This window comes from Copidosoma floridanum, unplaced genomic scaffold (genome assembly GCF_036245765.1).
Source record: "Copidosoma floridanum isolate Cflo_tuat_1 unplaced genomic scaffold, Cflo_Japanese_pri ptg000009l, whole genome shotgun sequence".
NCBI classification, from domain to species: domain Eukaryota; kingdom Metazoa; phylum Arthropoda; class Insecta; order Hymenoptera; family Encyrtidae; genus Copidosoma; species Copidosoma floridanum.
The window spans coordinates 1,528,843-1,545,161 of NW_028321886.1; the positions used below are offsets into that span (position 1 = coordinate 1,528,843).

At 41.2% G+C, this 16,319-nt stretch overlaps 1 protein-coding gene across 5 annotated transcripts in view; it reads right to left on the minus strand.

Moving 5' to 3' along the window:
- Nucleotides 1-16,319, minus strand: part of siz (Brefeldin-resistant Arf-GEF family protein schizo) — a 113,461-nt gene that overhangs the window by 46,942 nt on the left and 50,200 nt on the right. The window contains exon 1 of one of the 5 annotated variants that reach the window (XM_014361667.2): nt 15,614-15,776. The exons of the other annotated variants lie outside the window; for them this stretch is intronic. Coding sequence (XP_014217153.2) covers nt 15,614-15,696 — 83 coding nt within the window. The 5' untranslated portion in view covers nt 15,697-15,776. Of the gene's footprint in view, nt 1-15,613; nt 15,777-16,319 lie in introns of those variants that run through there. 5 annotated transcript variants of the gene reach the window in all.

Genomic DNA, 16,319 nt, shown 5'->3' on the forward strand with positions numbered 1-16,319 from the left:
GCCGATTACAGTGTATCGGCATGATTGTGGACAATCGGTTACTCGGGCCCTATAGACTTGGAAGGAAAATCGGAGATATGTATATACAGAGCATTATGCAGAAAGAAAGAAAAGAGGAAAAGGCGGGCTCGTTGCGTTATGGTATACACTTGGTGTATATATATATATATATATACCTATCACGTACCCCCTCCTCGCGGCAAATGGTCACATAAGATCCCTTAACACACTTTCGTTTCAATCACTTGGTGTGGTCTCTTCACTTGCACGAGTATCATTTGGGCCACGTGAGTAATGATAGACCCAATGGACAATTGCGAGGGGGGGTCCAGCCATCTGGCGATACTCTCCCGGTTAAATAAAAAAAGTTTCGTGCGAGTAGGTACATTGTGATGTATCCGTCGAGTGTCTCTTCGTAAGACATCTCTGCGATCGGCTTGTTCCTCCCTCCTTATTCTCTGCTTTTCCAGCTATTTCGAAACTTTTTCGAGGACGCGTGCCGTGGTCGAAGGTTAGCTCTCGATTAGCTTTACAGAGTCTCGACGTTGTTGCTGGTGTTGCTGCAATGGCTGTAAATGCAACTGCATCTCTTTTCTTTTATGTTTTTTTTTTTTTTTTTTTTTTTTTTTTTGCAACCGTGTCGCTAACGGCCGTAGAAATCCTAAGGTGATCGAGGACAATTTTTTTCTTTCGCATTGATTGACGCGCGGACATTTTTAAACGTAACGAGATCTATTTGAAAAAAGCTGCTCTTGTTCCACCGAAAATTTATACACTTGGCTCTTACAATTACTTGCTTCTTAGCGTCGAAATGTTTGGTTAAAACTTCAGTTAAAAAATTCTAGCAATATTTTTTGCCTTAACTGTAACTGCGGGCTATCAAAAAAAAAAATTACGAAATACATTATTTGATAATTATATTGTTTATGTAGTATTGCGTATCCCACCTCGTTTATTTTTCACTAATTTTCTCATATTTTTTAAAGGCTCACGGAAGATAACAAACTTTGTTCGAACGGTATGCATGAAACAAAATGTACACAATACTGTGTTTATTTACTTATTTTTCATTTTTTTTCAATAATACATGGGTACTGGTTTGTATCACCTCTTTTATTTTATTGAAAGAAAATCCTCCCCTTTTTCCACTTCGCATCAACGTTATCTTTAGATCTTCCGAGCCCAACAGAAATGGCTAAATCAATTCATGCCTCGATAGCTTCGAGCGTTATTGACTCAATTAAAATTGATCCATCCGAGATTCCAGGTCAACTGCTTCCCATTTCGGGCAATTTATTTCAAGCGGCACAATCGCATTATACAAAGAATATAAATCGACGTTCCTGAAATAGAATCAAAGTTTTCGTATATTATTGTACAGTTGAAAAGTCCGTTTATTTTGTTTTGTTCCTCATTTTGTATCGGTTAGTTTTACTTTGCGGGCATTGAAATTTTACGGAAACAAGTAGCATTTCGAATTCATAAAGTAAACAGAGTCGCCGATTTTGGCATAGGATGTCCAAACGAAACGAGAGAGTCAATGCAATAGCTTATTTTAATTGCAAACACGTGAATCAAGTTCAAAGACTTTTCTGAGAAAAAAATACACAAATCAGGCACAATAAAAATTGTTTCACGAACAACGTTCGTTTTTTTTACGTTTGTCACAGAAAAAATGTTAAGAATCAAGAAGTAACCGATTATGGGAGATTAGAGTCCCACTTGAACTGGCTTTGATTCGCTTAATCGGTATCTGGTATGTTTTGTATGTAAAATTATTATAATTTCGCTGCGGATTAAAAGGTAGTAACAGCCGATGAAACGTATACTTAAATTTACATTACGCGTAGGCGAGTCGAACGATAGTCTCGTTTGTGTAAATTTCGACGATAAATTGGTTTAACGATTTGTTGTGCAAATAATTTATTTCAGTTCACATTTGCGTATGATTTTATTCAACAACGATTACTTATTTTTAACGACACAAACGAATATTTTTCAAGTTGTATTCAAACAATGAAATTGAACCAAATTAGGATGTACAACAAGAATAATATTTTCTGCCGAGTCGAGACTGTGGTGCAATGGTTACACGTTTACAATATTGACCAATCTGGAAATTCACCAAAACTCTTGATCAGATAAATTCTTCCCACCACGTACCACTGCAACAATGAATAAAAAAATTACGCTCATAAAAAGATGGACTCGCAAGATCCAACGTATCGATCGAGCCACGAACGATTAAATTCGCAGCCAAAATAATGAAAGATCCTCGCTTCAACCCACTAATATATCCGTAAAACCGAAAGGATAATCAGTCCTTGGTGATGGACACAGGTAAGACAAAAACTCTTTGATCAACGCAGCAATGGAAAGGAAAGGAGAGAAGAAACAGTGACAACAATCGAGTTAAGAAATCGATGCCCGTCCACGGATGATTGGCCAATAAATAAGTACCCACATCCTTGTACAATAAAAGCGAACGCAACCAAAGAGACATATACACTTGTAGGTATGTATGGGTGTATACCCACGGTGAAATCGGCACTTTCGTCTCATCCCGCGAAGGAACGAAAATTGCACACTGTCAACGTCCACACACGCGCAAAGTCTACTACACAGTACACACATAGACCGGCAAAGCAGAGAAACACGCAAAGTCATGTAAATCCCACGGAGTGGAGGCCCCCTTCTTCTTACGTAACCGCGTGGAGGCTCATACCTATACGATTAGTTGTTGTTGTTGTATAGTTACCAGAGAGACAAGAGTCGAATGGGCATGATTCACAAAGAGATGTGTTATGCGCTACAGCCACGGGTGAGATCGTATGAAAAAGAAAAAAAAAAATAAGCGAGATGGGGAGGATTGACTGCAAATAATTCGCTGTCTCCACCAGTAGTCTCTTGTCGCGCGAGTGTGTGTGCATGGTTACATCAGGGATAAGCATCCAAGTGTGTGTGTATTGCAAAGCGCAAGGATAATCCATCACTTTGGTGCAAAAACTAGGTGTATACAGATGTATCGCGCATACCTCGCAAGTGTGAAATAATGATGTGCCAATTGCTCGACCGTACCAGCGTAGTTGGAGTGTGTGCATTGCGTGTGTCAGGTTTGGCTTTATTTAGCCCACGGTTGAGCAACAAAATTGATCGTGGGGCTCGAGAATCGCGATCGGACTATAATTATATACGTATGGTTTTTATGTTGGTTTTTGTATTTTTTCTGCCGGTGAACGATGAGCTGGGAACGCACGATTAATTAGCAATGGTGTACATTTATAGGGTCGGGAAAGGGATCGCCAGTGCGTTTATGCATCGGTGCATACGAAGAGTATATAGGTGCGGGTATTGCAAAAAGAAAAGTTGCTCGTACTGGCGGGCATGGATTTTTTATTTTTTATTTTTCGTGTACTTCACTGTGAATACAATGTGCTCCGAAATTGCATTTTTGATGATGCTTGAGCTTATACTGTATTCAGTTGTAGGATCACAAACAAATAGAAACACGTTTACAGAGTTCTCCGGGGTAATTTCGAGCGAGTCTCCTCCGAGATCTATTTGAGGCTTCATAATTAACTCCCTCCTCCGCGTCACTAAAACACTGTTGTGTACCCATCAGCCCGTAGTCAGGGAGCACACGCGCCAAAGCTCGCCCAGGCAGAGCCCCTCATTCGGTAATATTAGCTGGAGCAGGCAAGGGAAACAATCGCCAAACACCTGTACCGATAACTCTCCGGGAAGCAAGTTGGCGGTGTGTGTATAGTTTATATGGGCGTGTAGGGCACAAGTGGATACATGGGCGCGCTGCCCATATCCGCGATTTATCGCACGGACCTGTTGACTTTACCTCGACTCCCTCGAAACCCCGCCGGTATATACTCTCTCTTACGATGCATCAGCTCCGAGTTGCGGTGCGGCTGAAAAACTATCCGTGCTTGTATGGCCGATTCAGTGTCTAATGTGGGTCGTTTATCACCTCGGGATGAACAACGAGTATAGTTGGGGTACCAACACATAGGGGACCACTTTTTTCGTTTTGAAGGAGGATCTTTTTCCTCACTGCGCTAACGCGAGATGACACGCTTTCTGTTGTAACGAGATTCGGGAAGGTCGACCGGACCGACTGGTTTCGCGATTTACGGACTGTCGTTTCGCGTTGCTTGGTTTTTCCGGGAATACAGGCTATACTAGTGGAAATTCATCGCCGCGGTTGGAAAGTCTTTTCCTCCAACTGTGGAAAACCTCCAAACCTCAAAAAAAATACCTGTGCACACAATCCACCATCGCACAAAAACAAAGGTCCTCTCACCTCGCGCTCGAGAGCACACTTGTGTTTTAATTGTACCGAGATTTCGGAGCTGTTTCCCAATTACCGCGTGAGACATCATTAAAAAATAAAATAAAGACCGTATGGACCACAATTAAGAATCTCATTCGCCTACATGAAGAAAAAATATTATACCTTCATACGATTGTGAAAAAAAAAGACTGTTGAAAGTACTGAAAATTGGGCACATGACAAAATTTCAATTTCCAGTACACATACCGCGATCGGTTTAACAACTTGCAAGAATCACAGATAAGATACTCATTATTTCGTATGTAAACAAAAAAAAACTGATTCAAGTACTTTAAATAATGAAAGACCGAGCCAAGAAGTCGAAAAAACAGTCCAAGCAAAATCCGAACTGATACCACAAAATACATATACACACACCAGGAAATAATCGATACGGATGGCGTTGATTTTCGGTCCGCAAAAGCACACATTATACATATTTATACGCGGGAGAAACCGCGAAACGTTATACTTTCACGAAAAAAAACGCCCAAAGAGCCGTATGGATTGACACTCGATATTAAAACGCGCGCACACACGTGTGCATATATTATTTCCCCGCGGTACTCGACCGGAACTCGAGGAAAAAGTATTTTGCAATGGCGCCAGCATACGTCGGGCACAAGCGAAAGTCATATACGTACACTTTTCGGTGCTATCTCATGCGCTGGGCCGCAATGAAAAAAAAAAAAAAAAAAAAAAAAAATCCTTTTTTGCGCTCTGACGTCCACGAGAGGCACATATAAATATACGTATACACTTGGCGTGCGAATAGCGAGTGAAAAGAGGAGCAGTCGAGCGTACAGTCTCTTTGGTGGCGGCGCGTCAAAGTTACGAGTGTATATTACACACAGCGTGTCACCGAGTGTAAAAGGATACACCTATACCGCGCGAACGACTGTGTGAAAAAACTCGAGAGCCCAGTGGAGTGTATATGGTACTTTTGTACAGGTGTAATCGTGATAAACGAGGTACGACTTTGATGAAAAGGAGAATTCGCGGGTGTCTGACGGGTAAATAGAGATGTGTGTTGCTGGATTTTATAGATTCAAGCGACTCGAAGGACATTGAGTAGATGCGATTAATCGACGCTTCGGCACAGAAAAAAGATACCCCTTGGCTGGGTGCAACAAAAATTTGGAGTGTATCACAAGTTGGAGCATATAAATTAAATACACCCTATCCTTTTTCCCACAATTGTCTCTGATCGGATGAATTTTCGTGCCTCATTGTTTCGAAAAGATTTTGTACATCAAAAAAATGTAGACATAATCAATCAAACCGAAACTCAAGAGATACATCGAAATACATGAGACGAAAGCGCACACCACCTTATGTATCATCGAAACTTTCCAAAATTATCTCGCGCGCCATTCCCAATGGAACACGACCGCGGTACCAACAATCAATCCGAATCGGCGTGCTTTTTCGCCCCCACTACTAAGAATAGAGAAGAAGAAAGGATATAAGTATTGGTACAAAAGGCCATAGACACGTGTGCTCAAAACCGACCCAGTTATTGGCAGGTTCCGCCGTGCATGTGTATGTTAGTAGTAGGTGAAGGAAAGCCTCCCCCCGGTGTACCCACATAGGAGCTGTAAAGATCATCGCCGACGACGACAATGGCCCCACAGATTCGTACTGTGTATGCAAGATGTGTACGGTTACACACACGCAACGCAACGCAATCTCCTACAGCTCATACGTAGTATGTATGCTCTTTCACCGGCAATCAAATCCATACACAAGAGTGAGAATAAAACAGAGACAGGGAGAGAGAGAGAGAGAGAGAGTGTGGATACGAGACGGAAACGGAGAGGACTATATGTATATGTATACGTAAGAGGGACGATTCCTATGCGCTCACGTTCGGAGGCCGATACATCCCGAGCGGAAACGCCGACCTCGTCGCCTATTGGATTCAATTTCTTTTTTTTTTTTTTTTTTTTTTTTTTTTTCTCTCTCTACGCGCACACCCACACCATATTCCTAATATAGAAACCAACCGCGTACACACGGTGGAAAAGTAACATTACCCATACAAAACCGTGCGTGTGTGTATATATATACGCGTGTTATTATTATAATCCACGCACATGAGGAGCCGGTGGTATAAATGCGCGGGTATGAATCACGCATCGGCTGCAGCAGCTGTTGGGCAACACACTTGTCTAATATATCATATACCGAGACACGACTGAATTGCAAATGATGAGAGTAAGTATATATAAATAGGGGTCGTGTCTCCGCCCGAATGATGCTTGTGTATATCTTTTTTCCCGTACAGCGATATTATACCGAGAAGTAGCGGTGGTGACTCTCCAATTGACTCCGTATAGGTGGGTACACCACTTGTATAGGACGAGCGGTACACTTTTCAACACCTCCGTGGACGTACATTGGGCGAGCGTAGGTAGATCTTTCCTTTTTTTCTTCCGATGAAAGTATACACAAACGCGTATTTCAATACTTACGTGTCATTAGCGTCTGATTGTATATGTTAGCCGCGGGGGATTGCGGAGTACGAAGGAGCAGATGAGGTCGCGGAGTGTCGGTATACATATGATTTGGCAGACCCACTCTTTGACTCGTGGATTCGAGGTGTGTCCATTACAGGGTTAGTTGCTGCAGATAGTCGTTCAAATGATTGTAGCCTCCCAAGTGAAGATACATGTTCGCCAATCCACGGTCAAAGCTCGAAACGCGCGAATTCGACGAGTAGACCGAAAAAAACAAAAAAAAGAAGATTCACGTGTGCGCGGCAGCTTCGACGAGGTTGACAATCCCTCGCTGGCGCGTCGAAGAGAGTCATTCCTTACAGCCGAAGGGAAAATCGCTGAGACGCGAAAAAACAAAAAAAAAAAACAAAAAAGACCTTGCGAAGAGTAAAACACGGAGGGAACAAGGCGAGACGCGCAAACAGCACGAAAAATGACGGCATAGTCTATACACCCGCGTGGAGCTCCTCGATAGTTGTTTTATTTCCGTCCCCGCGCAACAATGTACGTACACACACATAGGTGGGGAGGATCCAGCCCTGGAGGAGGAGAGAAAACTTGGCTCGGAGTCAAGATCTCTCGATTTAGCAGGGCCTCCGGGGAAGAAGCCCACGTGCACGTCCGCGTCTGCTCTCTCTTCTTTTATCCCCTGTATAGCTTCCAAACACACGCAGCTCTCCGTCGTATCGATCGTTTCTTTGCGCATTAATGGGCTCGCCAGCGAGAGGATGATCGATCGGATCCTCGGAGCGTTGCTATCTTCTTACGCGCTCGTTTCGGAGGATTCACTTGGATCTGTACCTACTCGTCGCCACGAGCGATAACAGGACTGTAGTATACACTTACACGCCCCCCCCTCCCACCAAATCAATCCATCGATCTTTCTATTTTCGCTTTTGGACGCGCTACGACTCAAGAGTAAAAAAACAATGCTCGCAGTCCATCGTTTTCGCGAGTGCGGTTACAGGATTTCATAGGACAAGAGAGACACTTGCGCGCGCGCGTTTGAAGATATTGCAAGCATAACCGCAGCAGTGGATAGGCATATATACCTGTACCCACGCGTGTGTATACTGGAAGTGAAGTGACGTGTGTGGCGTGTAGAACGAGGAAGGGAAAATGGGGGTGGGAAAAAAAAATGCGGAGAAAGAGAAAAGCTGACGACCCACGCGATGATGACGATACTACTGGTATACATATTACGCACGTGAAATAACGAGCGAGCCGCTCTGCTGGAACTGGATAAATCGATAGAATACGAATCCTCCAGGGGATAGCGTTGTACTTGTAGAGATTTTTCCTCTGATTTTTTTTTTTTTTTTTTTCAGGTGGGGTTTTTTGACAGTCCCTCCATACGTGGGTTAAAACGGAAAATGGCACATTGTTTGCAGATTTACTCCACAGACAGTTCCTACAACTAAGGCACAAGTTGTTTGTAGGTTTATAGTAACGGGGGGTTGTAGTTTGGTGCTTCTAGCTTGATACACGTGGCCTAGAAAAGTTGGTGGAATTAAAATTGGTTTGCAGAAATGTTTGCGTACAAGTACTGTATACAGCCTGAAATATTGATGCGCATGAAAATCCAGTCGAAAGTTTCAGCTCAACGGCTTCTCGCACAAGTTTTTAACTGTCAGAGTTTTCAGCGAGTGTGTTGCGATGATTTGCGAGCGAGTCCCTCGAAATATGGTGTACAATTATTTTTAACTACCACCAGTAAAAAAAAAGAATACGTTTCAAAGTTTTGAAGATAAAATCGTTGGGAGTAATAAAGGAGGTCAGTTGAATGCCTGATATCCAGTGTGTAGCAGTGAATTTCTTGGGAGGTACATGTCTTTCGAGGTTTTTAATGAGTAACCAAATTTTAGGAAAAAATATCAAAGATTTTATCAACCATTTCATTTGTACTCCAGTATAAGTAATTTCAACGAGCACTGGCATCTTTTTCTAGATGTGTATCCTTTCATCATGTCGTTTAATTATTGCAGTCAGTATCCTTATTTGAAGTCAAGGACCATATGACTGCTGAAACTCGGATAAAAGGAGTACGTCTAAAAATTTGGTCAACTTTACTCGTTAAAGTTTACACAATGAAAAATAAAAAATGTTTCGTATCACCATAATCTGACTTGGTAAAATATCCAGGTTTAGTTTTGCAGCAACCTCAAAAACACATAATCACCCCTACAATCTGGCCAAAGATACCTTACGTATGGACTCAGGAATCCTACGCCACTTATCCAAACTTTCGCCAAATTTTTACGTACTTGAATAAAAAAGGTTGGTTACTACGCATCAAGCCTCTGAATATATACCTACTTATTACATACCTATTCCTTTTCCACGTCCCAAGTGCCCATCACCGCGAAAGACAAGCGCAACCTCCCCCCACTCGTTCGCCTCACGTTGCGAGTTCTTATAAAATGACCCAAGCCATTATGGATAATCTCCCGAAAACCCAAAGTTACGTAAAACACGCAACATTCCTTCTTGCGTCGGGGGATGCTCGTGGATCATCGAATATTGAGTAACGCCACTTTACGCTCCCTCACGTGCACCCGTACAATATACGCGTGCGTATACGCTTTTTAATCAAACCAAATGGAAAACACTACCGTTTCGCTGGAAGAAATCGCATCGGCATCAAAGTGCTTTGCTCGGGAATTGAAAAATCTTACATCCATCAATCGTGCAGTGTACGACACGCTCGTAACACTACAACCCAGCCAATATACATAGGCGAACGACCTTGCGAAGCAGTCAAGTCGGCCATAAAGAGAAAGAGAGCAAGCAAGCCACTGTACATATTATACAGGGCGTCGACAGTAGCGGGCCATATTCATGCACGCAGTAGATCTCAGAGACCGATCGGCGTTCACCTATGCCCATAACAGATTATCACTAGCTCGTTTTCTCGAGCCACGGCCGATCCGCGTGCTCGACTTTTACGTATAGGGTCTCGCTCGAGTGTACATATATACCTGCACACTCGTATCAACTTGACGCCGCTCTTAAGAGCAGTGTATATAATATATATGGGATAGGAAGGGGGAAAGCGTCTCGATCTTATCGGGGAGGCGAGTACGCGCGCGATAATGCACCAATCGTCGGCGGCCGGCCGTGTAAAAGTATACCTTTCCCGCGTTTGTAACGCACGAGGATTGAAAGATCGGTAAGGCCGATTTTTTGCGACCGGGTGAGTCGTATTTCATTTTTCCGAGCTGTATGGGTGATTTACGGAGTCGAGCTTGCTCGCTGGGGAGTTGGTGTCTTTTAATGTGATTTTCGCTCGAACGAGATATTGATTGGTAGGGCAGGGGCTTTGTTTTTTTTTTTTTTTTTTTCTTTCGGGATGAGATTTGGGTGCACAATTCCTGGGAGCGATTGTACACTTTACGGGGTTGAGTTTGATCACATATCTGTACTGTATCCTACGTAGGGGCACTCGATATAATGAATTTTCTCACTGTTGTTTTCGATTGTTCGATGCATATACACGAACAATACATCGAGTATGGAATTCAATTTTAAATCCCAGCGTGTGAAAGTAAATGGGAAACACAAAAAATTACAAAGTAATAAATATCACGTTGTTGGATTAAATTTTTCCAAGGTAATAGATTTTATTACCGTTATAAATGAATATGAAAAAATAAATATGCATTTCTTACTCTTGGTAAACGGTGTGGACCTTTACTCTACACATATCATCGAGCAGAAAGAAAACTCACCTGAAACAAAAATAAAAAGACTCCATTAGCGTGAATGTAAAATTATCATTATGAATCAATTGAATATTGAATAAAAAATAAAAAAAATACACACACGAGCCTCAGACGGGAAAAGATTCATTGGCCCATAAAAGCGCAGCAACATCTTCATCTATAATAACAGTACCTATATGTACTATACCCTGTGAGCTTCTGGCTCAAAAACACGAACCTCATCACCGCGTCCAAGCGCAGCGGTAATGTTAAAGAGAGAGAGAAAAAAAAAAGCAACGTTACATCAGTCGGAAGACCTCTCCTACGTACGTACACACACGCGCCAAGCGGCGGAATTAAAATCCAAAGCCCACAGCCGCGGAACAACTTCCGCGATGCAGCAAAAAGCGAGTGGCTGGCGCCTCCTGCGAGAGATCAATCACCGACTTTTCGTCGAGAAGTGCATCATATCGCACCGCACATACACTCGAAAAAAAAAAAAAAAAAAAAAAAAAAAAAACGGATGAACAGTACACAGGCATCGGTGAGCGCGCAAATTTAAAAACTCACCGCACCGTACAGGTACAGAGCATGCATATAGGCGAGAGCCGGCGCGTGACATGAAAATGATAATTTCAACCTTATTAACGCGAGCCGCACACATAATCGCTCCCTCTCTTTCTTTCTCCGTTGCACTCGTGGGCGATTTATGTGTGGTACTTTTGTGCAGTGCGTGGGCAGAGGGGTATAGCGCACCGTTAGCATCGCGATGTGTTTTATTTTACGCAGCTTGGCTCCCGAGGAATGAAAGCCGAGTAGCCTGCCGCAGCAACGATAAGTCAGAGGGACGGATTGGATTGAAGAGGAAAAAAAAAAACAAAAAAAAAACAACAAATGTGACTGTTGCTCCTTCGTGTTCGTCGTCGGACGGATATTTCTAAAGTGAAGATTTAAGGCCCGCGGAGTGATGATATATTACGTCTGTTTTGATTCGACTTTGGTAGACGGTGGTGCTACGCTGTGGCTTTGTTTTTTGTTTCTTTCGGAAAAGATACACGTCTCTTTCTGTTCGCGTATGATTTATTTGGCTTGGAAAATTTATGGTGTCTTTAACATGCGGGAAATAATTATCTCTCTGTTTGCAATTTCGAAATTCTGAATACGTTGCGAGGAAAGAAAAAAAAAAAAAAAAAAAAAAAAAAAAAAAAAAAAAAAAAAAAAATGGTAAATAAAAACACGTTACGTAAAGTGAAATTTGCCATATATTTACTCGATGCGAATAGCGTAAAATTTAACGGGATCGAGTATCTCTGGGTGATTTTGTTTTTCCGCGAATTTCTCGCCGCCAACATTAGCACTGCTTATTGAAAACTCGGTTAATACATTACGCTGTATATGTAGCAGCTGATGTAGCCACAAAATTGACCGGAGTACAGTTACGGGCATTTACTGCGAGGGATAATGTGTTTCATCGCACGTCACTTTTTTTTTTTTTCGTATCGACCGATTCGGCACTTGATTAACACTTTTCGAGACTTTAGTTTGGTTAAGTAATAATATCGTTTATTTGATATGTAATGTAATGAAATAGGTATTATCTGTGAATAGAATTTATCGATTGTATGGAAATATTATATACCACCATCTCGGGAAATTAAAAAAAAAAACTAGTTGGATTGGAAATTCACGAGTAATGAAAGCGTTTACTGGATAATTACGAGTATATCCGACGAGACTTGGACGGGAAATAAAAAGACAAAAATTTCTCTTAAAGATTGAATAGTGAAAAATAACGTTTATGCGTTGCAGTACGAGCGAGAGTGAATTATCAGGGTTTCAAGGAACATTTACGAGAAAAACTGCGCGAATAATTATTCATGGTTATATTTTTAATGGCTATAAAAAATAAAAAACTTAAAGTTTACCATTGAAAGTGGTAATGAGTTTTACTTTATGTTACATATATTGTGGATCCTATTTAGGGAAATACACATAATGTCACTTGAGACTTGGAAGCATACGCATATAATGACACATGTATTATCTAAAAAAGCGGCAGTTCTTGAAAAACTTAAAAGATTTATATCCCTGTTAAAAATGTTTGTTAAATTTGATAAATATATGTCAAGAGCGAATTTCATAAGCGATTTTAAAACAAATTAAAAACTTATGTCAAATATAAATATGAAAAATGATTAATTAAATACATAGTTAAATTACATTAAATTTCAGAAACATCATATATTAAATTAATAAGTGTAAGTGTGTTAGTTATTTAGTCATCAATATATGAAAATAATAATTATCCATTCAGAAGTTATATTTCTTACAGCGAATAAGTACATGTACGAAAAAAGGATTGTTTTTATGTAATAATAATATAAAATATATGATTGGATTTAATTTTATAATTTTTTATAATTTTATAAGTTAACAATTTTATAATACTTTCTCACACAGTACTTAAAAAATGTATTATGCTTACTAAATAAATTTTATATGCAGTTATCACATTTTCAGCTTTTCACTATCAATATTAAATTTTAAAGAGCATTCGTTTAATTTAATGATTAAAAATTCCTCTAAAATAAATGTAAAATGTTAAACATATAACTTTTCCCATTGATAATACAATTTTTTGAGAAAGAAATAAAATCGCAACTTGTGATAAAAAAAAAAAAAAAAAAAAATCCATCAAAACAATAAACACTCCTTTTATTTCGTAGATATTCGTGAAACGTTAGTCATCAACGTCTAGGAATAATTAAATTTAATATATGCGGAATGCAACAACAATACCCTCTCCCGCATAGCTAATAACCATTACAACTTGCATCGTTTTTATGCCCGATTATCTAATTAGGTTGCACGCGCAGAAAGCGAACAATTGAATTTTCACGAAGCGCCGGGTGACTCGTGCCGCACCGGAGTGTAGCGTTCATTAGATGCAAATCGGCACCGCAATCATCGGACTCGAGCTCCGTGGATGGGCTTTTGCTTGTATTTTTTTTTTTTTTTTTTTTTGCAACAACCCCTGCAGGTCCGACAGAAGCCTGCATCGCCTCCATATTCCGAGTGACGGAGACAGACGAGCGCAACGCGTTGGCGATTGCACAAAAAGGACCCAGTTGCATAAATCACGGGTGGAAGCGCTCTACTCTCGCTGAGCGAGACCAAAAAGTTTAGAAAGCAAAGCAAAGTTTTCAGCTCCGATTCCCGTGCACCTACAGCCTCGCTTACACAGGCCCAAGTCAAAATTGTATCAAGTTTTTCCCACTGTGTTTCTTCATCATATGAATCTAAAGACGGGAAGTGCAGGTACCGTCCGACTATTGCGCGCTTTTTAAATCACCAGCCTACTTCTCCTCGTCGGCTTATAAGTATACTTACTCTCCTCGTTGCACTCGCGATACGCGCAAGATTCTGCGGGCTGTTTTTTTTTCTCTTCATCTCTTTTTTTTTTTTACACGTGGCAAAGGAGAAAGGTATAATTGTTCCGGGCGCGTTTATCTTCGCGGAGGAAAAAAATGATGTACAAGCATATAGTATTCGCGAGTGGCAGACTTTTACCGAGCGCGCCAATTACGGGGCTCTTGTATATTATGTGAAATCGGTATTCTCTCGCTGTTTAGCTACGCTGTTGCTTTACGCGCCCCCTCGTCGCTTATGACGTATATAATTAGCTCGCGAGCGTGTTACTCCAGAAGTCGGTGCGCTCGAACTGGTTTTGTCTGTTGAAAGCATCAAGTGTACCGGCCACGGATTTCTTATTTATCTACTACTGGTACTTTTAAATTTTTCTTTTCAATTTTTTAATTTTTTTTTTATTTCAAGTATATAAGAGCAATCGTTTGACTGAACAATGATACCTTCCACTCGAGGGTAGGGGGAGGTATCGCGGAACGATACTTGGAAAAAATTGGATTATAAACGTACCGATAAAGCAGGCTCTTATTGAGGATGTTTCTTTTTGTCGGATCTTTACGGATTGTTTTTTTTGGAACACGAATCTAGACTGTATCGTTAACAAGTTTTTCTATAGTACAAGGAATACGCGATCTTGAATTTGTATCGATTTTTACGAACCACTTGTTGCTTTCACTGTGTTCTTCCAACATGCAAAGATGTGTTTTTTGATTAAAAACAATTGATCCGAGAAAGATATGTAAACGTGCATTCTACAAAAATCATTGAATCAAAAACACATCTTGATTGCGATGGTACGACAAATATTTGATCATCAAAATCGTGGAAGAGAGTTTCAAGAAGAGATAGATCCGCACGAGTTTCGTAATAGATAACGACTCCTTGACATTCAACGGCAGATGTGACTCATTAATTTTTATTGAAAACAAAAAGTGTAATTTAACCTTTTATCATTGGCGATGAGCATTTTAAATGAAAGACCAACGGAAAGATGTATTTTTATACTCAATAGTAATGTATTATTATAAATTATTCACTCGAGTAATAAATTTTGTAGTATACGTTATAGAATACCAATCGCCAAAAAGAAGATAATGATCGATCGTGTTATTGGTGTGAATTCGATAAAAATCAGAGTAATAGGCATGTGATTATAAAATAAAAATACTTGGTATACGAATAACGTCACGTTTCGCGTTTATTCAACAAAAATCCGCTCTCGCGCTGCACGCACATGTATATTATTAAACATTCGTTCTATTGCACCTCCAAGTTTTAAAATTTGTGCAGCTCATTTCCTCTCTTCCGCTCACATGTCACGTACAAAATGCTCATAAAGTACACTTTGAAACACTGCGTATAAATCACACGACCACCGGTTGACCGATTTTTTTTTTTAAGTTTAGACCTTAGCCCTCACCCGTATCCACAGCCCGTGCGTATACAAAAACAAAAGACAGCCCACAGCTGACGCACCCTAACGCGACGATTTTCGACTCATTACTATACATGGGGTCTCGAGGCCATCACCGACACAGTGTCACACCCCGCGATGATGAACGAAAAGCCGCTCGTTGCCTCGACAAGTCGTGCGAACGAAAAACCACTTCCCACGGATCAACGACCTCGACTCGGACACGACTAACCTGTAGAACGAAGCGGTGCTCCTCCAGAAGAGCCTGGCAAGTACGCGGAGGGGGCAGTACAGGGCATGGAGCAGGTGGCACATGGTCCGTCGCCCAGGAGAAGTTGAATAAAAGTACGACAGAGAAACTCGCGGACGAGCGCATCGGACGGAGAGGTGGTAACGCGATCGGCTCCGCGCGACATTTGACTCTCCCGATCCGTGTGTCATTGGACTGGCAGGGAGAGCAGACCTAACGATTATGATGATGATGATGATGATGCGACAAGAGAGACAAGGCACGTACATCAGGTGTGCACTGGTGCCCGGAGAAAGAAGGAAGAGGTGTCTCTTTCGCTCTGGTGGTGGGGTTTACGCACCAGCGATTATCATTACGCAGGTGAGATTTGCCTGCAGTGAGAGAACGTACCGATGGTTGTACACAGTCTTAGGTATTTTGATTGGCTGTAAAGAAGCCGATTACGTGCCGGTGAGGCCAAAAGTGGGACGCGGATGGTGATGGTGAAAGATGGCTGGGAATGCGATTAGTGACCGGTGTATTGTTCGTGTGGTAACACGAAGGATGGTTATTACGTGGAATTGACGGGTAAAGCTCGAGAAAGCTTTTTTTTTTTTTTTTTTTTTTTTTTTTTTTTTGAAATCAAAGGTTTTGTCAACAATTGTTTCGCAGTTGTCAAAACAGAGGTCGAAGCCACTGCAGAGCGGGT